This window comes from Vigna unguiculata, chromosome 3, assembly GCF_004118075.2.
Source record: "Vigna unguiculata cultivar IT97K-499-35 chromosome 3, ASM411807v1, whole genome shotgun sequence".
Lineage (NCBI taxonomy): Eukaryota > Viridiplantae > Streptophyta > Magnoliopsida > Fabales > Fabaceae > Vigna > Vigna unguiculata.
In genome coordinates, this window is record NC_040281.1 from 23,387,175 (window position 1) to 23,414,310 (window position 27,136).

General features: G+C 30.9%; 2 protein-coding genes across 6 annotated transcripts; one reads left to right on the forward strand and one right to left on the reverse strand.

Annotated features, from left to right (window-relative positions):
• Window positions 1-1,585: 1,585 nt before the first annotated feature.
• On the reverse strand, window positions 1,586-5,947 carry LOC114178105 (transcription factor bHLH153). 5 transcript variants are annotated; one of them, XM_028063822.1, is made up of 7 exons: window positions 5,811-5,947; window positions 5,535-5,697; window positions 3,492-3,617; window positions 3,004-3,069; window positions 2,755-2,814; window positions 2,529-2,576; window positions 1,586-2,064 (listed from the first exon to the last, which is right to left on the reverse strand). In XM_028063822.1, the coding sequence occupies exons 2-7, from the start codon at window positions 5,574-5,576 to the stop codon at window positions 1,909-1,911; spliced, it is 498 nt and encodes a 165-aa protein (XP_027919623.1). In that variant the 5' UTR covers window positions 5,577-5,697; window positions 5,811-5,947; the 3' UTR covers window positions 1,586-1,908. The 5 variants fall into 5 exon arrangements, with proteins under 5 accessions (XP_027919623.1, XP_027919621.1, XP_027919619.1 ...); XM_028063820.1 differs by having other exon boundaries at window positions 2,749-2,814; XM_028063818.1 differs by having other exon boundaries at window positions 2,710-2,814.
• A 5,786-nt stretch (window positions 5,948-11,733) lies between these two features.
• On the forward strand, window positions 11,734-25,639 carry LOC114175181. Its single transcript, XM_028059946.1, has 4 exons — window positions 11,734-12,055; window positions 12,221-12,756; window positions 25,463-25,525; window positions 25,619-25,639. Exons 1-4 carry the CDS (start codon window positions 11,734-11,736, stop codon window positions 25,637-25,639), a joined length of 942 nt encoding a protein of 313 aa, XP_027915747.1.
• The last annotated feature ends 1,497 nt before the right edge of the window (window positions 25,640-27,136 follow it).

A 27,136-nucleotide genomic window follows, 5' to 3' on the forward strand; every position in this document is an offset into this window, starting at 1 on the left:
AAATTTTGTAATAAATTTATTTTATATATATAATTTTATTTATATAATATAAAAAAGTATTATTTTTAATTATTTTTAATTTTAAACATGAAAAATTTAAAAAAAAACGGACTGGCGGACTAGCTCATTTTGACCCGCTAAACCAGCGGGTTAGGCGGGTCAGACGGATCAGGTTACAACGAGTTGACGGGTTGAAAATTTCAACCCAGCCCGCTCTTTTTTGGACGGGCTGGCGGACCTAGCCCATTTTGTCATCCCTAAATAAGATTAACTCATCATCTCAATCTTCAACAAAACTATATTACAGGACACATCGATTCTTCTTCGATGTGATTGAATATTTCAAATTCAACAATTTTTCATGATCCTCTACTTTAATATATATGTTTTTGTTTTTGTAAGATATTCTGGAAACAGTGCAAATAATTGATATAACTTGATTTTTCTTCAAGGAAACACGCCAATTTTATAATTAGAAATGATTTTTTATGGTTAGATGTATAATATTTACTTGTTAAATATTTAAAATTATAAGAATTTTAAAGAGAGAAAAAAAAAATTCCTCCTGTAAAATGGAGAAGCTTGCAATGCCAGGATCGTGAAATCTCTTTTAAGATTTTTTTTTTTTAAATATTGAAATTTCAATAGGCAATGCTTACTTTCAAATGTATACACCAAACCAAGACCTCATGGGTGAGACTATAGGCCACTTGACTTCAACAAAAGTGAACATCAATTTCAATCTCATTTCTTTTATTTTACTTTCGAAAACGACTTTGTCCCAATTTGTATACTTTTCAACAAGAGAGGGAACAAAAATAAACATAAAAGTGCACAAAAAACCTTATTAATTTACTAAAAATGCCCATCAATCAAGCACAAATGGTCGAACTGTCGGTACACGACAGTTAGAAGGACACTTCTATTATGTAACATAATTCAACTTCTAATCATAATCGCACTTTTTTTCTTCAAAATCAGCTTTATGTTAATTTGAAGAAGTATCAAATTTAATAAATCTCACTTTCATCAAAGTTTATGTTTAAAGTAGCATTGATTCTAAAAAAAATTCACAATTTGAAGATTATTTGATATCTGATGGATCATTCAAATATTTACTAAAAAAATACAACACCAGTTAAAACATGAATAGAAATCATATAAAAAATTAGCACTTCTTTCTGTATAAAACTTTAAAAGAATAAATTAAGTTTACAAAACTTTGTTCAAGATTGTAGCTTATACTCAATTTAAAACTTAAATTCTCAACCATACTTAATATGCCATTTTGTCTGAGTATAATATATTTTAAATATAATAAAGTTTTTCACTATTTGTTAACATTTTAAACTTTCTCACTATTAGATTCTATGGCTAAATTAACAAAATTTAACAGTACTAGGTACCATCTCTAAATTCAATTAATTTGACGTTCCAACGTTATTCTTGCGAAATATTCAAGACAGCTAACTATTTTGTTTTGGTATGCACACTAAACAGCATTGGTAAATGCAGGTCAAAAAGAAGAAATGGAATATGAAAAAAAAAAGTCTAAATCAGGACAGTGAAACATTGACACTGCTACTTTCATCAAATCAAGAAACGACTTTCATTAAGCTAATCAGTACATGGAATCATTATAGAACTAGAAATTTTGAAATATACACTTAATAATCAGCATAAGAAATTAAGAACACATTTGGCTAATTGGAAGCTTAGCCCCATCACCCACTTAAAATCTTAAAGGTGTGGAAAGCTTCTTGATGACTAGAGAGTTCTTTTAATGGTTTAACTATTTTAGTTATTATGATTCCATCTAGATGTATGATGACAGATTTTCATGCCACTACACTGCTTTAGCAACTTAGCATAGCAACCTTTAGGCTGCAATAAAAGTGAGAAATTTTGTCAATGAAATTGAGAGACATCATTCTCCAATTTGGGTGAAGTAGTAGTTTTGATGGGAGCCCAGATATCTGCACCATTGCTCTCAGCAACTCCAATTGTAAATGACACAGGAACAAGGCATAACCCTCTACTCCTCAGGCTGCATGACTCCATACCCTGAAATTGCAAAAATTCAATTGTAACCACCAAGAGTAACACTACCCAATTCATCTGCATTCATTAGTCAAGGTTTCATTCATGATTTGCAAGAAAATCATGCTACATACTACTCTCTTGTTCCAAAATGATTGTAATTTTACTCTGCAGTTCTTTTTTAGCTGTTTGATTTTGTTAGTTTTCAATGAAATATTACACTTTTAACTCTTGGGTTGCTCTCAAATAAACACATCAATGCTTGTATTTACATCCAAAAAGTGAAATATGTACTGTTGTTTTTAACAGGGGGAGATGAAGCAACTTTATAACATAGCATATGAATCAACAATAAGAATGGCAGAGACAAGGGTTCTTGTGGGTATAATAAATGTTTTCCATGAATTTGATGCTGAAGGCCCCCACAAGAAAATGTTTGACCTCATCCTTTTGCTAGTCCATGGTGAGAGTGTTCATGTTGTGCTTACCTGCATCTTGGCTGCTGCTGAAGTTTCAAGGTATGGAGCACTGAGCAGCTGTCAAAGAAGGAAGAGAAAAAAAATTGCATAAGATCAAGGTCTTGTTAAACATGATTTAGAATAGGTAATGTCTACTCAGATTCAAGTATGTATGGTTGCGATATATGAAACCAAGTACAAGAAAACTAACTGTGATAATTTCAGCATAATGTAGCAAGAATGGCCAAACCTTAACTTGTTTATGAAGGAATCCTATGTATTCCATTGCCTCCTTTAGAACAGAAGATGTATCTGTCTGCAGTGAGAAGTAGAGAATCTCTAAGACTCAGAAACTAAAGAAAAATTCATTCAATCCAAAAACATAACAGGTAACCTGTCATATAACTCAAATAAGCAGTTCTTAGTTTTATTTCATTCAAGAGTGAGCATAACGAGCATCAAATTTATATGGTTGTTAGTGTCAGGAACTATAGTTGTTGTATACCTTTCCATATGGTGAAACAAGCTGCTGAAGAGCAACAATTCGTTCCCCAATCTTCTCCTTCCTCTCCTATCCACAGAAAAATTGGAATTGTTACATGAAAAATCAAAGAAATGAAGAGCAAAGTAAACCTTCAATGAAGAAGAAAATCACCTATCCAAATTGAGTATCAAGGAGAGTTTCATGCAACAGGTTCAAATTATGCAGGTTAAAATAAGACAGACAGTACTATTCAAGGTTTGAAATTATGCAATGCATGATAAGAAACACAAATGTAATATGTGGCAATTCATAGATTACAAGCTACGAACAAGAGAGTTTATATAGAGAAGATCAGAAGAGGCACCATTGGATGGTTCTAGATGAAAATTTTCAAATAGTAAAGCTTGGAAATCTATAAAAATGTATGAGTAGATGCTAAAAAGAAAAAGGAAAAGGAAATAGAAGTGTTATTCAACAACCAACAACAATAGAAGGAGAAAAAAAGAAACCTTAGTGCTGATAGATAAATCAGCCTTTTGCCTTTTAGATGCAATAGAAGTATAACTGCTTTGGTCAACAGAGCAGGGACTCCTTTTATGCTCCATCATCTTTCTAACATCTATCCCCTCTTCTCTCTGGTGGCATCAACAATGAAATAAGAAGGATGAACAAAATGAAAAGAGGAATACAGACTATAAAAGAAACTATCAAATCATCAACACTTCCTCTCACTAGAGTATCACAGTTGTCAGAGACACAACCATAGTTCATATTCAACACACACAGTAATTACTACCATATATGTTTCAGTTACTTTTATTCTTGAAACATGTTCAACAGAACTTTGGGGAAGCCAAAAGCCACAAATTGAGGAAGTACTGAATGCAAATTGGAGTCAATGTGGGTTGGTCCCACTGGTTCCATAGTTACAGTCTTTTGGCCTCTAGTTCGGTATGATTGTCATCCATTTACAGGAGATAAAAAAAAAGTTGGGGAAATCTATTGAGTGAGCAAACCCAGTTCTTTGAATAAATCTGCCATCTTCACCCTCTCTGAACTGTAATTTCAGCTTCAACATAAGGTTTTCACTGCAATCAGATCACAACCGCAACTCAGGCTGCCCCAGTTGCATTTTTTTCACAACGTCAAACACCACAACAATTTTTTGTCAAAGAACACAATCACAATTTAAAACCTTGTCACTCCATGAAAGAAGTTAGAAAAGTATAAAAAATAAAACTATGACAGGAAACAAGGACCAAACTCAAACTAATGCCTTCATTTGATGAAAGCTTATCAAATTTCAAACACTTCTCCAATGAAGAGGAAATTTTCTCCCATATGGCAGTGTTTGCTTCTGCTCTAGATTCCTGCCATGCGTACTCTTGAAAAGAAAAAATGAAAAAACTTTATGCAGTGAAGTGTCTCGTTTTAATTAGAGAGACAATAAATGAGAAGAACTGATTTCAATCCATAAATATGCATTCCCAAACTTTGCTTGCAAAAAATAATACTGCTAGTAACAAGATTGATTTTTTACATTAATAATACATCATGAACTCATACCAACATGCACTGTTCAGTCAGAATAACGCTGACACTGTAAAACAGGACCATTTATTAAATATATGAGATAAGCGCAGAATACAAACTGGTAACAGCTACACCACAACCGAAATTCAAAACGTGGCCCCATAGGCATAGCCATGATGCTACACTACAAGGAAAGAATTGCCAACAGAAAATGAACCATCCATGCATATTCATACCACATAAGCCACCATACAAACCTTCCAAAGGTCATCACTGTCACAAACATCGATCACCATATTCAATGATTTGGTTTACAACTTTATTAATGGTTCAAATATCTTAATCCCAGAATAGTCTAGTCAACATTGTGAGCTTACATACCATGCCAAAATTATTGTTTAATTATTGATTTTCTTTTGTTTATGGTAATATAATTGTAATCGATAAAAAATTTCTATCTTTGTGATGTGTCCAGAACCTCAAATGTGGGGGCCCCACCATTTGATTTTTGAAAAAGAAATTGTATGCACACACACATACACGCATTCACACATACATACACCTTGCATGAACGAATCTAACTTGCGTACAAAATCTTCCCAACCACCTTTGTTTAATGTTAAAGGATATCTTAATTGACAACATGCATAAGGACAGAGGACTGATTAATTAATTTACGGAAAAAGACAATGGTTAATCCAGAGAGAGAATCACAGGGTTGGTTTTGGACTTGGGGTTTTGTAAATCAAAAATACAAATAAAGTATAGGCTCAACCACTCATTTATTACATATGTACTTTCAACAAGAACAATTCTGATCATAATTCTCTTGGAATTGGAGTGCAAGGATTGACGAGGAATAGAGAGTTAGATGAAACACAACAATTTTGATCACAAATTCTAGAAGTTTTCCACGGAAAAACCCCATTCACTAATATCCTCCATGAAAAGTGAGAACACAAGATAGCACCTGAAAGACGAAAAGGAAAAATGGTACTAAATTTAGGTTAAGAACTTACTGAAAACATAGAATCAGCATTGCAGAAAGAGCTGGCTATCATCTATGACCCTTTTGAAGGTAAAAGCAGAAATAGTTGAAACCAAAAACCCCTCCTTAGGCCAGTGAAAATGGTTAGGTGGGTATCTTCCAAAAGTTGCAAAGCTTGAAACTTTAAGCAGTGCCTGTGATTAGAATTTCATTACAATACTATGGTAAGAAAATTCAAAAACTTGAAAAAAGTAGCATGCAGTGTATGAGCAGAGACATATGTGGGACAATAAATGAAGTGACGTACTGGTCCTATACAGAATAACTAGTGGAACCTCAGAGTGGAGGAAGAGAAAGTGGAGCTGAGAAAAAAGAAAAACAGAGGTGTGGAGAAAGAAGGAGAGAAGAAGAAGGAGGAACAAGTTAATGTCAAAATGTGATTTTATAAAGCTATAAATCAATATAATACAATAATTCCTTACGTAAGATTTTTAAATGTATATTGTCATAAATATACTTGACAGCTAATATCCAACCGAGACAAGTTTTGGTTTTATAATTTTCTTTTTTCTTTATCTCTTTAATCTTTCCACATATAATAAATACAATAGACTGTGCTTAATAGATATGACAAATGTGTTTTAATTGGTTACAATGTTTTTCTTTTATTTTAAGAATACAAAAGTCACACTACATATTTTCAAACCAACCTGTCTCGTTTATTTCAAAAAACAAATTATGTCTTAGAGATGAAAATAAAAAAGGTGTTTTGCTTAATTACTTCTTTTTCTAATATGTTTAATTTTATTTTTCTACTAATAAAAGGTAATTCTTTTAATTTTGAAAATGTAACTGTTATCCTTATCCTTTGAAGATTTTTCTAAAATATAATAATATAAATTTTTGTATTGAAATTTGCATCATTGATTTTATGATTTTCATTTTGAAAAATTATAAATTATATTATATGTAAATATAGATTTTCATTTTATTCTTAATTAGATATTATATGATTATAATTTTAATAATTAAAAGATTAAATAAAATAAATAATAATGAACAAATATATTATTTAATAAATTATTTATTTGGAAATTAAATTCAATTGGTCTACATCAGGAATCCCTACCTTTTCCCAGAAGACAAATATTTGTGACATAACCACCTGTGTTCATTTATAATAACATTAAAATAAAAGGCTAGGTTTCTATTGTTTTTTTTCTTTTTGCTTTTTTCAACGATAGGAAAAATACTCCTAAGTTTATATAAGGCCCTTTTAATAAACTATAAAAATTTAAAAATTGATAATAATAAATTTATACTTTTTAAAATTTTCTCTTTTATAAATAAATACTGTTATCTTTTTTACAAAGTTAATACAGTTTGTAATAAAAACTGTTTTAGTAAAAAATTAATTAATAAGAAAGAAATTATAGATTGAATATTATAAAAAATTACAGAGATTCTAATTTGAGCATTGGAGGAAATATTATTAAACTTGTTAAAGTTAACATTGTGAAATATTCTAATATTCAAATTTGAGTAAAAATATTAAGAACATTGTACCTACAAGCAATACTTCCATAGGTAACTCTTGAAGTTTTATCATGAAGGACGGAATATTCTTTAAATTGAGATCTTGTATGTGCGTTTTTATGTCAAGTTTAGATTACATGCACTGAATTAATTTAACTTCAGATAGCATTATATATTATTTACAAAATATAATATTTTAAAAATTATTTAAATTATTATTTGCATGACCTAAACAAATATTTTACCATTTACATACATATTTTCAAGCATATATTCAATTACGATTAGAAAGTGAAGACTATACCTAAAACAAAATCTCTCAAAAATATCTTATTTATCAAAGCTTAAAAGTTTATTTGTGCTAAAGAGGGTTAATTTTTGTAATTACATTAATGTCTCAAAAGCGCACACTACCAACCAATGTCGTGTAAAAGAAGAACACACTGTACTTAAGAACATGTCTGTCCTCTTGAAGAATGAAGATAATTGAACTTATAGATCTTTCATATTTCTCACTCAAGTTAAGATTATAATTTTATTATTTTCAAACTATCATACTTTAAAAATTAATTTAATCAATAATTATAGATTTTTTTAGCTTGTGTCTATATTTTTACTTGATACAATCTTATATCAATTTAAAATATAGTTTAGACCGATTTTAAATCTTGAAATTCAATTATGGATAAGCTTTGAGTAAAGTTTCACACATGTACTAACTTTTCTTTTACAAGACTAACAAAAATGGGTTAAAAAATAGATTTAAGAGAACAAATATTTGTTGTTTGTATATAAATTAATTTAACATATAAATTGTTTTATTTAAAAAAAAATTATATCTATGGAAACACAGTTGGAAGTAATATTTAATTTAAATGCATACATTTTTATTTAAATATAGAAAGTCAACTCCTAACCTAATTTTGTTTGTTTCATGATAAAGTAAATAAGAATTGATGGGTTAGTAGGTATTTGAATTCCCATATATATCTTGTTGATGATATGTATAGATGTGTGTTGTTAGGGAGACCCTCAACACAAGGTACTATTGTTGCTTCCTCGTAGGAGTATTACCACCCATTCCACATGTAAAATCCACCTCTAATTCAAAGTAAGGATGATCCTAAATTCAATTAATATTTTTTTTATGTTTCATGTTATTTTATGCATCTGCCTCTCACCATAAAGTAATGTTGCCCATCATGATAATTAATTAAATTATTTAATCTTTGTATTTGGAATTTAAGTTCATTACTGACATAACGGTAAATCATTATATTTGAGGTATGATTTGTTTTAAATTTTAATATTTTTATTTCAAGTATGTTCAGATAATATTATTATTTATTATTATATGTGAGGTATGTATGAAATTTCTTTATTATTTTGTGTGGGAGAGTCGAAAGAGAAAGACATTTAAATTATATTAGACATCGACACTTAAGTGATGTCTAATTGTTAGAGATAATGAAAAAATCTTCCGGTCAAAGATCTAAAGATAATTTAAATATATTTTTCTCTTTTAACCTTCTTAGATATCTTTTGAAGGTAAAATCATGCATAAGATGTTGCACTAATTAATTATATCACTGTTATTTAGGTTAAATATATTTTTAGTTCTTAAACTTGAATGCGAAATTGATTTTCATTCATGTCTCAAATTTAATACATTTTGGTTTTAAACATTAAAAATAAATGGATATAATTATTTTAACGTGTTAAATATATTTTAGGATTATATGTGAATTATTTACACACTTTTCGTACATTCCAGCATAAAGTAAGCCGGGAACATTGTTTAACAAACCAAAAAAAAGAAATTATATTTAAATGATTATATCTATCATTTTTAAGTTTAATATCAAAATATATAAGTTAAAACAAAGATTAATTACAATTTTATGTTCAAATTTAGAGACTAAATATATATTTAATTATATTGTTTTAATGAACTTAAAATACTTTATAGTCATTTTACTATAAAAATAAAAAATAAAAAAAGTAATTAATCTAAGAATTGAATAGGTTATATAAGCTGTGTTTGATCAGCCATGAAAATACCGAAAACGTGTCCAATCATCCATCTTATGTGAAGAATCTTATCTTATCTTCAAGTATTAATGTAATTAAGGAAGCCATTATGCACTGACAACACCATATCGAATTAATTCTAATAACTAACATCAACATTTCTGAAGTTTTCTAATAAAACATATAATAATACATTGTAAATCAATTTTATATTAATTACTTAGTTTAAAAGAGAATAATCACTTTTCCATAGACGATCTTGGTCGTCATTTTGTAAGAACCAGTTTTTTAAAAGAATTTTAATTTAATGAAGTTCAGTTATCATTTTTAATTAACCATAGAAGAGTTAAAAATATATTTTATATTGATCATTCTGTGTTAATAAGTGAACGAACAAGCACGAGGATGTAAGAGGAAATTAAAAAGCATAGTTTGTTTTGGCGGGAAATCAATGGAGTGTGATGGAAGAGCAGTTTTTCAGCATTGGGTACACTCTTTCCGACACCTGGTCCCACCCTTTTTTATTTTCTCTAGAATAAACCTAATCCGTGACCCTACAACCATCACGCGCCATGCTCTACGTGGCCTACAAACACACCCTTATCCACGTGTCATCCCCTAAATCATTCGCATGCAAGGCGTTCTCGAATGTTGTGTGATGTTATCTAGGACCATGGGGTCCACCCAACGCCTCTTGTTTCTACGACCGTGCGTCCCAAAAGTCCACCATCAAACCATTTTCGTCACCCTTTGTGGACCCTCTTTCAAGTGGGACCCACACGCTTTCTTCTTCCTTTTCTATTTTAAAAACAACTTCAAATAAAACAAATAAAATAATTGTCTCCTTTTAATTTTGTCCCTGTTTCTTAATTTATCATTATTGTTACCAGTGGGTTTAGTTTAACCAACTATCCCACTTTTTATTCAAATCAAAATCAATGAGTTAAAAGATAAGTCTTTTTGAAAGATAGATACACTTTTTGGCTTCCAAGGCCAGAAGTTTGAAAATAATAAAACAGATTTATAACTTTATTCGTCATAAAATTATTCTTAATCAGAGTTTACTGAAATTTTGAAATCAATCATCTTCATTAATATAAATTAATTAAATGGTTTAAAATTTAATTACATCTACACAGAGATGATTCATTGTAGAAATTTATACTTAGTATCTATCACAATAACAATAAATAAATGAAAGAATAAAATAATATTACTGTGTACTCTTATTCTTCATTTTCTATCTCTATTTCATTTTTACTGTCAAAAAGTGCCCTCAATGACTTAAATGCTTCTATCTTTATTTTACTTTTTGGTTTGTGTGAAATTCTAGAAATGCTCAACAATTCCAACACGCGTTTCTTATTAATAATTATTGTCAGAATGTGGAAAAGAATAATGAAAAGATATTAATAAGAATGTTTTTTATATTTTATTAGAAGAAAATAAAACGGTGAAATCTGATGTCTAAAATAAAAAACCTTTTTATTTTTATGCAAATCAAAATTTAAGTTTTTTTTCTTTTCTTTTCTTTACACTTACTTCTTAAACATATACTTAAACATAAAAAAAATAATATTGTATAATTTATTATGATAGTTAAGGGAAGGTAATATAATTTATTTACGTTATAACTGGGATTCAACTTTCAATTTTATTTTATTTTTTCAATTTATTTCTCTTTTAAAAAAATAACAGTATTTAACTCACAAATATTAAACAAAACTTATTAAAAACGCTAGATACATATTAAATGAAGTGTCGGACTCAAGACACAATAGCAATAAATTAAAACAAGATATAATTCCAAATTTTAACATGATGTAAAATATATATATATATATATATATATATATATATATATATATATATATATATATATATATATATATATATATATATATATATATATGAATGATAATTTGTAAGAATGTCTACCTTCAAATAAAATGAATCCAGATTTCTCAAAAACGATTAGTAGAAGTATACTTAACCTATGAGTTTGTATGCTCATTTTTTATGTTATTAAAAATGCATGAGGAGTATTAGCGATAAAATTGTCCTTTTCCATGTACATCGAGTTGTTGTAAAACCAAACATGTCTTTAAAATTATTGACGCCAAGTACAACAAAAGCATAAAATGGAAGAATTAGCAAGAACAATAATGTGGAAAGAAAGTGATTTAGCTGCATTTTGCATGTAATGTTCTCAACAAAATTCTTATGAGGTATGCTTTGAAACTCATCCATTTGAACTTTTCAAGTTGAAAATCAAATATTTCTCGCTTGAAAGTCTTTTGTAGTAAATGTTTTATTGGAAATAATGGAAAAGAGAACCTCGGCAGAAGTTACTGTTGAGAATATTACTTAATATCTTTTTTATTTAAATTAGTTTTTAGAAAATATTTCAGTTTTAGAGATATGTGTCAGTTTTAGAAATTTGTTATTATTTTAGATTAGGAGTGAGATATTCTAAATATTTTATACTTGATATTTGTTATATTTTGCTCTATATATAGAGTATATCAATAAAATACAAAAACATGTTCCTCCGTATAACATATCACATATATCTCTCATATATCTCATATCTCTCATATTTTCAAAAGCCCTAAAAATCCCAACAACTGGTATCAAGAGCCATTGTTCTTACTGCCGATAGAATGGAAGGAAATATGTCACACGTCGCTATTCCACTCTTTGATGGTGAAAGCTATGATCTATGGGCGGTAAGGATGCAAACATATCTAGAGGGGCTAGATCTATGGGAAGTTGTGGAGGAAGATGATGTTCCCTTATCTGAAAATCCCACCATGGCTCAAATGAAAGCGCATAAAGAAAAGAAAACGAGAAAGGCAAAGGCAAAATCATGCTTGTTCGCAGGTGTTTCACAAATGATTATGACCAGGATCATGACTCTAAAGTCTCCCAAAGAAATTTGGGAATACTTGAAAGCAGAATATGAAGGGAACGAGAAGATTCGAGGCATGAAAGTTTTGAACTTGATAAGGGAGTTTGAGATGCAAAGAATGAAAGAGTCAGAGACGATTAAAGAATACTCAAACAAATTGTTGGGTATTGCCAACAAGATAAAATTGTTGGGAAAAGAGTTTTCAGATTCCAGACTCGTTGAGAAAATTCTGGTGTCAGTGCTGGAAAGATATGAGGCATCTATTGCTTCCTTAGAAAATACAAAAGATTTGTCTACAATCACCTTTACAGAGGTGATACATGCCTTGCAAGCACAAGAACAACGAAGATTGATGAGAGAAGATCATGAGGCGGTTGAAGGTAATTTAAATTACACGGAAGATAATGCTCTCATAGTCAAGAAAAATAGAAGGAGCAAATACAACAACACACAAGTTTTTCCATCTTGTCCCCATTGCAAGAGAAAAGGTCATCAACCCAATTGGTGTTGGTGGAGGCCAGATGTCAAATGTCACAAATGCGGTCAATTGGGACATGTGGAAAAGGTATGCAAATCTAAAGATTCTGAAGAAGATGTTCAAATTGTGGAGAATAAATCAGATGAGGATAAATCAGAGGAAGATCTACTTTTTACAACATCATGTGTCACAACCAACCAATCTTCAAAAGATTGGATTATAGATAGTGGTTGTACAAACCATATGACTCATGATAGAGAAATTTTCAAGGAGCTGAATAAATCAAATATTTCCAAGGTAAGAATTGGGAATGGAGAACAACTTGCTGTGAAAGGTACAGGAACAGTTTCAATTAAAACTCATTCAGGTATCAAATTAATTTTTGATGTCTTTTATGTTCCTGAGATTACCCAGAATTTGTTAAGTGTTGCTCAATTGTTAGAGAAAGGTTATAAGGTCTCCTTTGAAAATAAAGTATGTGTGATAAAAAAATGCAAACAACATAGAGGTATTTAGAGTCCACATGAAAGACAAAAGATTTGCGCTGGATTTTATGAAGGAGGAATTTGATACAAAGAAAGTGAACATGAAAGAAGGATCAAAATTAGAAGATAAATATCTTTGGAAGAAAGTAGATGTCCAAGTGAAGAAAGTAGATGGAGGTTCACATTTTAATATTCACAAAAGGTCCAATGCCACTCCAATGAAATCCACACCGAACAAAGAAAAAGAAGATGATGCTGATATAAGAAGAAATATGAAGGATGATGCCAAATTGAAGAAAGATGTGATGCCATGGAAGAAGGAGAAAAACAAATATTGCAAGCACAAAAAGAGGAGAAAATCAAGCATCAAAAGATGGAGAATCAAATCTGAAGATATAAAATAAACAGATATTAAGCAAGGAGGAATGTTGAGAATATTACTTAATATCTTTTTTATTTAAATTAGTTTTTAGAAAATATTTCAGTTTTAGAGATATGTGTCAGTTTTAGAAATTTGTTATTATTTTAGATTAGGAGTGAGATATTCTAAATATTTTATACTTGATATTTGTTATATTTTGCTCTATATATAGAGTATATCAATAAAATACAAAAACATGTTCCTCCGTATAACATATCACATATATCTCTCATATATCTCATATCTCTCATATTTTCAAAAGCCCTAAAAATCCCAACAGTTACATTCCTTAGTTATTCATCCCATAATAAAGCTTATAGAATTTTTAATAAAAACGAGTTTTAATTGTGGAATAATATATTTATATGGATGAAAAAATAGACCAATTTATTTCATCTGAACTTGATCCATTATTGGTCTATCAAAAACCTGCTGAATCAGACTGGTCCATCAAACAAAAGAGACCATTAGTGATAACCCATCTCGTAAAAGACAGAATCACAAATCAGGCCAGACTAGCCTATCATTTTTAATTTTTTTTTTAATTTGTTAATTTGTTTTCAATTTTTTTAAAATAATTATTTTTAAAAATATTAACTATAAAATATTAACTATACTATATGGCCTATCGACATCCCTAGCCAGACCATCGGTCAGTGGCCCAAGGATAAGCGGCCGAAGGCTCTCACTACAGGCGAACGATCCCTTGGATTGTTGATGTAGCAATTTATCCAGAGTGATTAAGGGAGCTCACGACTGAACAGCCTCCGCCGTCCATTCTAGTGGAATTTTGTCGTCATAACACAGTTATGGGGACCTCCGTCAGGACACACGGCCCTTCGATCGGGCGAATGCACCAAAACTAGATCAGTAAGCTAAAAGTAAATTAAGGTAATACAAGTCAATAATTAAGTTTAAAAAGCAACTGGGTCATGATTAAGAAAACCCTAATCACAGGCCTAGGTAAAAAACTATAAATAGGAGCCCAAGATAAGTTGGTAAGGACTTTTATTTCGCATTTATTATAGCATTAATTGCACTTACCCGAACGGATTTAAACTGACTTAAGCATCGGAGCTTTGTAGATAGGTACCCCGATCGTCCGGACAACCGAACGGGTGGAAACCAGAAGAAATCGAACTGGAGAAAGAAGGAGAAATCGAGCGGTGGAAATTTGTACAAGAAGATTCTAAGAACAAGTTGACTGTTGAAGATAGGTGTTTGGTCCCTATACCCGAAATATAAATGAATGTATTTTTCATTAATCATACAATTATGATGTAAAGTATTTGTTAATTTTGTTCATAATTAATGAAAATATATTGATTATTTATTTTGATAGAAATTATTGACAAATTTACTTTCATTAAATACAAAACTTGACTTTATTAAGATGCCAGTCATTGTATATGAGCATATATGCAATTTTAAGAAGCTCATGAGTAATCATGTTTTAATTGTGTTAAAGCTTCTATTATTTTAATTATATCTATTGTGTTATTATCAAGTGAAATTATACTTTGTACTAAATAATTACAAAGTAATTAGAAAGAGTTGTTTAACTAAATGCAAGTTGCATAGTCGTAACTCTACAAATAATTATACATTGTTCTTTTAATTAAAGTAGAATTTTTCCTTTTAATAACTAACATTGAATTTATTGCCAAGATTTAAAAAGAAAATCAATTTGATTGAGATTAATACCAAAAACATACAAGTGTATAAATAAATTTGAATTTATATATCATATGTCAATAAAACTAGAAAGTTCACATCAATAAGTTGTAAAGATAAATTAAAATATTAGTTGAGATAATAATATTCGAGATTTTAAAACCTGAATCTTATAATATAAGATTTTAAATTTTAAATAACATGACATAAAATATTAAATTTTAAATTTTAAATAAGATTCTATAAAATAATAACAAAATAATATATTTTTATCATCAAAATATCAATAATCAAATAAAAGATTAATTAAAAAAGGATGTAAAACTTATAGATCTGACATAATAATATCTATAAAATAAATTAAAATTTATACAATGACTTTTGCAATAGAAATATTATTAAAAATATCATATATTGGTTTATTCGTATAGAAAAACTCATTTTGATGTTTTTGGCTACCTTTTGTTTTTCAAATTGTTAAAGAAAAAACCAAATTTCAATTAAAAATAATATGAAGATGTTGAGCCAAATTTTTACCTGATTAAATAAGTTATATACCATAAAATACTTATGCTACTATGTTGATTGAAAAATAAAATTAAAAAGCATCTAAAATATCTGTTTGTAGTTAGGAAGTAACAGATAGTCTTTGAAAACAGTTTGTGGAATTTATATTGGGTGGCTAACTAACTTGCCATCTGCACCATTTTCTTATATCTTGGTTTCGTTAAATTATCGCAAGAAAGAGAAATCAAGGGTGTTGTCACAATAATTTAGCTTTGTGAGTAATAGCCATTGGTTAAGAAAAATAGATTTTAAATTCAAAGACACCCTACACTATTTCCTTTCTTAATAACATTTTCTTAGTTATAATTATTAAAAATGTTACTGTAATATGTAGATGAATTTTCTAAACTATGATAACGTTTGTCAAATAAATGTTACTTTAAATTATATTAATAGTTATATTTTAAATAAATTTTATTATAAATTATTAAATTATTAAATTATATTAAAATAATTATATCGTAATCTTTTTTAAATAAATGTTATTATTAATACAAATAATTTATTATATTATCATTTTAATAAAATATTACTAAATATTGAAAATTAATACTTTAAAAAAATATATATTATTATCTATTTTATAATATTATTAAATTATTTGTTCTTCCAAGTACTTGTAAAATTTGATAAAAACAAATAAGTGAATAATGAAAAAAAAGTAACACTTACTGTCCATTATTCTTAGAAACAAAATTCTCAAAACTCACTTGGTCAAGAACTACTGTATGATTTCAACACCAAAACAAATAGCTTTATCAACAACAAAAAATCTTCACAATTACAATTCACAAAGCTCTAGTCTTAAGATAAGGCTAGATAAGATGACACTTTCAATAAGAGCACTCTTACAAAAAAAAGTCAAATATATGTGTATAAATTCCAAAATATTCGACCCTTTTCTAAAAACCTAGAAGAGCCTCTTTTATTAGTGGTGGAAGGGGTTCTTTTTGAGAAAACACAAAAGTAAAGACTAAGTAGAAAATGTTAGAGTTATCAAAATGGGTTGTGCCTCGCAGCCAACTCGCCAAAACAGGGCGGGCCAACTTGCAATATTCAGTTCGCTAACTCATTTTGATCTTGTTCGCCTAGTTCGCCAAATTGGCGGACCAAAGGCGAGTTAACCCGCTTACCCATTTTACTTTTTTTTATTAAAAGTTAAAATAAAAATAATTAAAAAGATTAAGCTTTCTATATTATATTTTATTAAAGATTTAAATATGCAATATTATTATAACAAATCATTAATACTTAAAAATTAAGTTCTAATTATTAATTATAATGTAATAATTATTTTAATTTATCTAATTAAAAATATTAATTAATCAATTCAAAGCTTGATGAACCGGGTATTTCCTCAAGAGCCAAATTTACCTGTACCGCACAAGGAAAGATCTCAATCGGCGTAGGGCAATGGTCAAGCTCCACTACTGGGTCGAGGGAAGAGTCTGCAACAAAATCAATTGAATAGACTTATCCTTGGCCTTCCCAGATAAGAAAAAAAAGAGAAAGAATTGCCTCTCGCTCACACCCTTTCTAGGGGCGAATCATCGGATCGGATTGACCACCCTTTCTTTTCGCTTTTGATGCAGCTACAGCCTTTTCAACTGCTATTTGCTCGGTAACCATTATCTAGTCATGAAACGGGAATCGTAAATGAATACGAATAGGCCCTTCGAACTTGATTCACAAGACAGGCTCCGGTCTTAGGCATGTCCATCAGGTGGAAGACTTGAGCAATAGGTTTCGACTCGGTCAACTGTCTTAATGAAGATTGACTAACAACAAGAAATGACGTAAGTGATAGATAGAAAAGTACGCTAATCTTGAAAGTTTTCCATTTTGGAGAAAGCGGCGGGTCCAAGGAGCTCTCCAATCGTGCCTCGAAATGAGGTCGGAGAGTCGGTAACCTGGGATCGCCTAAGATCGTTCTTAAAAGGCCTTCGAAAGAAAACTCCTGCAAATCCTGGAAGGATAAAAGTGTACCCTTGAGTTAAAGCGCGCCCTTGGTCCTATTGCTACTGCTTCTGATTCACTTGTCTTACCCATACCCTTCCTCTACTACTGGTCGACTAGACTAAGTCAACTTGCTCGTGGAAAGGCAGGAGCTTGGAAGCCAGGAAGTCGTCCAAGACAGAAACAAGTGGTATTGACTACACGGATGCCACTCGAACTCAACCGAAACTACTGGTAGTCCCGAGGGGATGCATCCTCAAAAAATATTTTAAATATGTATTTCTAAGTATATATACAAACAAATTTTAAAAATTGAAAAAAAAAGTGATAGGCCAATTTGACCGATATGTTTTTGGTGGGCCAAGGGCGGGTTAGGTTGGCTTGTTTTTCCACCCCTAGCAAATACATGGAAAATGATTCTAGAAATTAGGTCATCAAAAGGAGACCCATTTAGGTGTGTGGGGCTTGACCTAGCTTGCCCACCAAGGCTCTTATGCGGTGCATTTAACCTTTTAGAAAGGAGGGTCGATCTTGAGACTCTTTTAGGTGTGTGGAGCTTGACCTAGCTTAGCCACCAAGCCTCTTATGCGGTGCCTTTGACCTTCTAGAAAGGAGGGGTCAATCCTCGCCCTCCAAGCTCTCTCTATATGCACCTCTTATGTATGGGTCCAAGGTTGAGTCTCTCCTCCACTCTAAGTGGTGTTATCCTTCTCCAAGATGATCGCCTAGCTTATTCCATAAAAATAACAATCAAACAAGAGGGTCAACAAGTCAACTTAAGTCAAGTCAACAAAGGCCAATTCAGTTCAAGTCAACAAAAGAAAATTCAACACAAAACTAAACCCCCATGAAAAGAAGATTTAGAATCTTTCCTTCTATACATGTTTATTCTCGCTAAGGATGTGCCTCCATTCTTTTGTTGGGGTTAAAGACTCATCATTCTCCCCTTCTTAGAGAGAATTTGACTACAAATTCTTGAAGCTCTTTTTGGTTGAGTTTAACTTCACTTGAGAAAGTAGTTTCTCCTTCCTCCCATGAAGTCTTTCCTAATCTTTATTCTTGAAGCACCCCAACTTTGGAAAATTTATCCTCGTGATTAGGCTTATGTTTCCCCTTTTTGGTTTAGAGAGAGAAAGGAGATTGAAAAGGAGAATGGTCAACTTGCTTTATGATTTTCTTTTTGTGGGCAAGTAACACTTTAGTGGAAGCTTGACCTTTTTCTTTCTTTTTCCTCTTTTTCTTTTTCTCTTTTCTTTTTCCTCTTATTTTGGTCCTCAGTGACCTCTTGAGGTGATAGAGGTACTAAAGTGACCTTTTTCCCATAAGAATGAAAAATCTATTTGTTGGTATGACCATCATGTAAGGTATGTTTATCAAGTTGTCATGTCCTATGTAACAAAATATGTGTTGCCTCCATGGGAAAAACATGACATAGAACCTCATCCTTGTAGCTTCCTATGCAGAAGTTAATTAAGACTTGTTTATTGACATTTATGTCTACCTCCTTACTTATCTCTTTACTTATCTAGTAAGCTTATAGGGATTGACAAGAAGAATGGTTTCTAAGCTAAACTTTTCTACCACCCTTGTGCTAGCCATATTTGCATTACTTACTCCATCAATAAATAAAGAACAAACCTTATTGTTAATGAGGAGTCTAGTATGGAAAATGTTTTCTCTTTGAGTTGACTCAAGCTCCTTTTGAACTTGGCATAACATGTGCCTCACTACCTAAAGGTCTTCCTCACAAGGTTTAGTTTCACTAGAGGAAGAAGAGTCTTCTCTTGAAGAAGAAGGGAGAAATGATTGTTCACTTTCTACCTCATCACTTGGCTTTAAGGTCATGGTCCTCTTGGTTGGGCAATTAAAAGCAATGTGCCCATACCTTAAACACTTAAAACATTTTATGGAACTTGATATTTGAGAGGTGGAATGGTGAGTGTGACCATTTGGTGACTTATTTCTAGATGGTGGTTCTTAGTGAGACTTGGAAGGGGATTTATCATGTTTCTCTTTATCTTTTCCCTTCCATGAGTGACTCCTCCTTGCTCCATCTTTTTTTTCAATTGAGTTTCAATCTTAAGGGTAAGGTCATCTTCCAGAGTAGAGTACTCATACAACTCTATTAGGTCTTGTATGTCTCTCCTTACACCACTTATAAACCTAGTTATTTTCAGTTCATTACATTCTTCTAATCCAACCCTAAGCATTAGAGACTCTAGTTCTGTAAAGTACTCATTCACACACATGTGTCTTTGTTGAAGCCTTTGGAGCTTCAAAAGGAGTTCCCTCCTATGGTAGGAAGGAACAAATGTAGCGCGCATTAAAACCTTAATGTCCATCCAAGAAGTCGCGGGTAGTCCTTGGTAATTGTTCTTACAAACTTGATGCCACCAAGTCATGGCATAACCCTCAAATTCTATCACTATTAGATCAATTCTTCTTGATCATGTACATGATTTAAACTAAAAATTGTTCCACTTTTGCTTCCCAATCAAGGTAGACTTTGGGGTCACTATTGTAACATTTTAGGTGGATATTACTTAATTAAATAATTTATAAGTTAAAATAAATTATATCAACAATAAAGTTCCCAAAAATGCGGGAAATTTAAAACTTTATTAAACGCACGTAGTTCCAAAATCCATAATTTTAACTTAACTATTACAAGTTCTAAAGTTTAAATACCATACTTAAAGAAAATACAAGAAAACATGCTTATTTAAAATAATCCCCATGTTAGTCCTCACTCCAGCTCTATGCTTCACTAGCATCACCTGAAACATCATTTTCTCTCATATGACAAGTCACACAATCATCGTCAAATACAAATAGAAAGGTAAATCCATTCACCCAAAATAGCTCAATCATTTTCTCATTTAACAAAGTCTTTATACCATGTCACCCCGGTCTCACAACCTATATGAGACAAGCACACCCTTAACCTTGGTCTTAGGGATTCCAATGCTTCCATGAACCTGTCCGCTCGCAATCCAACTCTATCAACCTCCCTACTCATCGTCCAACTCTACGAACCTCCTTGCTCGTAGTCCAACACGCGTGAACAACTACTATGAACCTCTACGCTTGTAACAACCTTAAGTGTGAGTACAAAACATACAAACCTCCCCACTAGTATCCCCACACATGACAACATCCAATATAAACCTCCCTGTCTTATTAATCAAGCGTTTCCAACTCCATTACGAACCTTCCCGATAATTTTTTTTCCATTTATTTATTTATTTATTTATTATTATTATTATTATTATTATTATTTTCAACAATATACTTATAAAAATTTAGAGGCAAAATTATACAATGATATCTAATTATACTTAAAATATTCACACACACAAACACACACACACACACACACACACACCCACACACACACACACACACACACACATATATATATATACTACAATACTATATGCATCTTATATCCATATTGTTTAGTACATCTTATATTTCCTACACTAGAAGAGGAAGAAGTGTTATTTATTTACAGTTTCCCCCTCATATACTGGTTTTCAAACAGGTGGAGGGAAAAGGTTATGGATAGGGTTCACTTGGACTGTTGGGGGTAAATAGAAGGTAACTTTGATTTGTCCTTCGATGACAATCGGCGTGTTTGGAGCAGAGAGAAAAGTAATAGTAGAATTTCTTGTTCCCTAAAATGTTACATAATTATTCACTACATTGGTTTGCCATGCATTTCCCGAGAAAATAGCCACAATGTCGGCGAATAAGGGATCAAGCATGTTAGGAACAACCATCTATGATAAGGTTATAAAATTTTGTTTTTCACACACAATCATAAAATAGAAAAGTAAGACAAATAACACATAAAAAAATACAGCACATCATAATAAGATAAAATGAAATGAAAATTCTCTCAAATCCATAAAACTGGATTTTATTATACTTTATAAAGATAGATTAATTTTGTAGTGACTAGTCAGGATAAATGAGCTCATGGCCAACAAAGTAACCAAGAACATCTCATCTTGAGTAATACTAACTCGTTTAAATCCCCAGGGTCATACCTCCAACTAAAATAATCAAATCTTTATTTATCATAAATTTTATTTCAATATTAAACCATATAATTATATAAATAAATAGATAGATAGTATCAATGAATAATTAAAATAAATATAAATAAATATAAAGGACTAGTACGTAACTGAAGATAAATATAAATAAATAAATAGGAACGAGAACTAAATATAAATTAGAATGAGGTTGGGACACCTCACTTATAGGGATTAAAAAAAATTATGAACAGATAAAAATAATCAAAGTAAAAAAAAAATGATAAATGTCTCCTCCCCTTACCTTATTTATTGTGGAAATTATACCAAGGTTGTACTGAGACTTTGATGATATATAAAATTTTTCCTCTTTCTTACTTCTCACCCACACGACTCTTCTTCTGTTTCTCTTTTTTTCTTTTGTTCTCAATGTCTCTCTTCTCTTCTCTTCCCCATTTCATTTACCTCATCCTATTTATACTATCATATGTAATCATTGCTTTAGTTTAAATTGAACTCAATTTGTTTTGGTTTTGTTGCTTCCGTTTGAAAGGAATTACTCATTCCTGGATTTTTTTCTCTTTACAGTAAAGTGATGGAATATCATTTAATGTTACTTTATCCTTTCATTTCCTTTTTTTTAATAATAGTTTCTATGACGTTATATACTTGTTACCCTTTTTTTTTTCTTTTGCTTTAATGTACAATAGAAAATACCTTTGCTTTAAGTTCCTATACGGTAATAGTCATTTTAATATTAATTCAATTGTATAAAATCTTATAACTCTTTTAATTTGAAAATATATATTTTATATATAAGTGATTTAAAAAATCTAATTAATCTTATTAAGATATATTTTAAATTATCCTTAATAATTATAACATTATATGAAAAAGATAATTTTAGTTAAATATAATTTCCTAACATAAAATATTCTTACTAAAATATATATATCTCTTTTATTTTATTTATTTATTTATTTATTTTTTATTTTTAGATGTTACAATTCTCCCCCACTTATAGGAATTTTGTCCTCGAAATTTGTGTTTATTGACTAAAATAAATGAGATAATTTTTCTTTTGTTTTCTTCTAATTCCCATGTAGTATCTCTTTTTTATTTTGCTATTATATTGTGAATGTGAAAGCATGATTTAAGTTCATACGAATGGGTAAATTGACATGAATAATGTGATTGGTTTGTTGGTTTGCATGTGGTAGAGGGGTTGGAAGCATGTGGGTTTGAACCTTGCGTTGAAGGAAATGGACCCTTTATATTTTTATGTTTTGTTAGGTGATGACAGCCAGGAGAAATAGAGAGGGGATTTCTTTCGTATGAATTTCTTTTATTATTAATGTATATTAGTAGCAGATTGTAATTTATATTTTTATGTTTTGTTAGGTGATGACAGCCAGGAGAAATAGAGAGGGGATTTCTTTCGTATGAATTTCTTTTATTATTAATGTATATTAGTAGCAGATTGTAATTGTGAGATTGGTGTTTTGTTATTTTTATGCTTTGATAAGGTTAAGAAATTAGTGGTTTATGATTTCGTGTACTGTGTACGGGTAATATGTTATTTTCGATTGTAAGATTTTTCGTTGATTGTCAAATGCAAAGATAAAGTATCTTTGTTTAATCGCTTCACGGCAATGGCACTGCGATAGATACCATACAAAAGTGGTGTGTGTAGAAAATCTTGGGATTGGTTATATTAGATTATTGGTTTATCTTATATTATTATATGTGGTTGGATATCATTTCAAAAGCATGCAAATTATAATGTATACTGTAGCGTAAAAGTGGGAAGTTTGTAAAATATTATATTATATAATATATGGTATACATTGAATAACATATATGAACGATACAGTGTTTTCTATGTGGCATAATACAAATACTTTTAAAGTACATGACAACTTTGGGTTTTGATAATTTAGAGCGAGAATATTTGTATCAAATATATATATATATATATATATATATATATATATATATATATATATATGTATGTGTGTGTGTGTTACGGATGGCAATTGAGGTTTTGTTTTTATGTTATAACTTTTCAGAATAATAATAGTATATTGGGTAAATAGTATTGTTATTTTTAGTTAAAGTTAATACGATGGAAAAAAATGTATGTGTTATTTTTATGAGAATATAATGTTTCAGTGAAGCGATTGTGCATCTGCTTGTTTTACAGGGAGTAATCTATATATCATGTATCTTTGTGGCTAAAGTGCAGGTTGTCCTTTCTTTAATATAAAGCTACTAATGGTTGAAGGTATATGGTATGTAAATTTGTATGAGATATGTTTTTGGTAGTTTCTTTACATATAGGTATGAAAGTTAAGCCTTTTAGTCGTATAAAAATATTAACAGGATGCAGATGTATGGACCTTTGCATAGGAGAGTGGTATAATATATAAATATTATTAATTCTTTAATAAGAAAACAAAATTTTGGGTGGTTTTGATATTATATGCATATAAAAGGTAAAAGGTTTGATTTTATATTATTGTGATAAAAATTATATCATATATAACTTGTTGGAAGTTTGAATAACAGGTATTTATTTTACAATTCAGACGTTATACACGTTAATTTTCTTTTACATTAGGATAATGTATAATTTAATTAAATAATATTATTTTATTGCTAACATATAATTATATTATGTTAATTATTTAATGTTAACACATGGATGTTATAATTGTGGTTTTGTGTATTAATCTCTTGTTTAAGTCAAGTTGTTGTGAATTTATGCATGGATGTAGGATGAGGTAGAATGCTAAATATTGGTTTTGTTGTGTGCCTGTGATGATTATTGTGTTAGGATAAATTCTACAGTGCCTGAATCAGTAGAATTCATTTTACTGGTGTGGCGCCTGGTAGCGGATATGCTTCCGTCAGGTGATAAGCCACAAATATAGGGGCCACTAGCGCGTGGCGTTTGACGGCTTAGGATTATTGTCAAGGGTCTGGAGCACCATTTCGCTTAGGCAACGCCAAGAGATAGTGCTGGGGCATGGGTCCATTGCAAATGAATTTGCATGGATGTGTTTGATGGCTTGGTCAGGGATATGCTGGATTAGTTACGAGCGAGGAGGTTTGTAACAAAGATTGAGATCCGTGATTGATGCGAGCGGGGAGGTCCATATCTTTTGTACTCTTGTGTGGGGATACGAGCGGGGAGGTTCGCATGTTCCGTGCTCACACTTGAGGCAACTATAAGTGGGGAGGTTCATAGTAGGTGTTCACGCATGTTGGACTACGAGCGGGCAAGTTCGTAGAGTTGGACTACGGGCGGGGAGGTCCGTAGAGTTGGACCACGAGCGGGTAGGTTCGTGGGAGCATGATAATCCCTAAGGACCGAGGTTGTGAATGGATCTTTCTCATATAGGTTATGAGATTGGGGGTGTAATGTTATAAAAGATCACTAAACTAAAATTAACTAAGTTAGATTGGGTGATGGTCAATTCTTATTATCTTATTGTTTATATTATTTTCTTTTTCAGCTCACCCTTTCTTGTTTGTGTGTTTGTGTTTGGCGATGATCACGTGACTTGTTACATGGGAGCAGATGTGGCTTCAGGTGAGAATGCTGAAGCATAGCGACAGAGCGGGGGCTTACGATTGGGAGATTTTTCCTATATTTTTATTTCATGCATTTTGTAATAGATTTTATGACGTTTTTCACTATTATGAACTTGTAATAAAGATGAAGTATTATGATTGGATTATCGCGATAAAAGTTTTTTAATTTTCCCGCTCTTGGGAACTTTATATAATGTTTGGATTTCCAAAATAAAATTCATGATTTATGCTGTATCTAGTAATATCCATCTGGGATGTTACAGTATGCCTCGCAGCTCTTGGACCTTCTTGTCCATAATCTGTACAGGCATTGTATCAAATGTAAGGTTATTCTTTAATTGTACTATATCAGGTCTTATCACATGAGTTGGGTCAGAAATATATTTTCTTAATTGAGACACATGAAAAACATTATGAAGGTTGGAAAGGAACGAGAGTAAACAAATTTGATAAGTAACATAACCTATTTTTTTAAGAATTTGGTAAGGACCAATGAACTGAGGAGTGAGTTTCTTTGATTTCATCAGTCTACCAATTCCAGTGGTTAGTGTTACTTTCAAGAATACATGATCACCTTCTTGAAATTCAAGAGGTCATCTTTTCTTGTCAGCATAACTTTTCTGTCTACTTTGAGTTGCTCTCAATTTGTCCCTGATCATTTGGATTTTCTCTATTGTTTGTTGAATCATGTTAGGACCTAATACTAAATTTTCACCAGCCTCAAACCAAAACAAAGTTGTTCTACATTTTCTCCCATATAATGCCTCATAGGGTACCATACCTATGCTATAATGAAAACTATTGTTATAGGTGAACTCAATCAAAGGCAAGCATCGATCCCAACTACCAAAATCTTCTAACACACAAGCTCTTAGTAAATCTTCCAAAGATTGGATTGTTCTTTTTGATTGTCCATTAGTTTGGGGATGATATGCTGAGCTAAGATGGAGTTTAGTCCCCGAGGCCTGATGTAAGCTTCCCCAAAACTTAGAAGTAAATTTAGGATCCCTATCAGACACAATACTTGTTAGAACTCCATGCAACCTCACAATTTCTCTTATGTACAATTTAGTCAATTTCTCCAATGGATACCTGATGTTAATGGGTAAGAAGTGAGCAAACTTTGTTAATCTATCCACAATAACCCATATGGAATCAAATTTTTGAATGGTTCGTGGCAAGCCAACTACAAAATCCATTGTTATACTATCCCATTTCCATTCAAATATATCTAGGGATTGTAGCATTCATGCTGGCTTTTGGTGTTCTATTTTAGCTTTTTGACAAACTAGACATTTTGCTACATATTGTGCCACTTCCCTTTTCATTTTAGGCCACCAATACGTTTTCTTGAGATCTTGATACATTTTTGTTGTGCCCGGATGCATGCTTAATTTTCTTTTATGTGCTTCCTCTAGAATCATTTTCTTAATTTTTTCATTGTTGGGTACACACATCCTATCCTTAAATCTCAAAGTTCTTCTCCTATCTATGCCAAAATTCTCTCCATCTTTTTGTCCTATCGATTTCTTTTTCTTTTGAATGAACTCATCACTTTCCTGTGCCTCGTGTATTTGTTTTTATAAATTGTTAGTGATCTGAATGGAGTTTAATTGCATTTTATCATGGGTTAGGGTGACTGACAAGTTCATGTCTCTAAATGTTTCGAACAAATTCATCTCATGAATCATTAGTGAGGAGATATGTAAAGATTTTTTGCTTAAAGCATCTGCCACTACATTTGCCTTACCTGGATGGTACTGTAATTCAAAATCATAATCTTTCAGAAATTCCATCCATCTTCTTTGTCTCATATTTAATTCCTTTTGATCAAACAAGTATTTGAGACTCTTATGATCACTAAAAACTTCAAACTTTCCACCATAAACATAATGTCTCCATATCTTAAGTGCAAAAATAATGGCAACTAGTTCCAA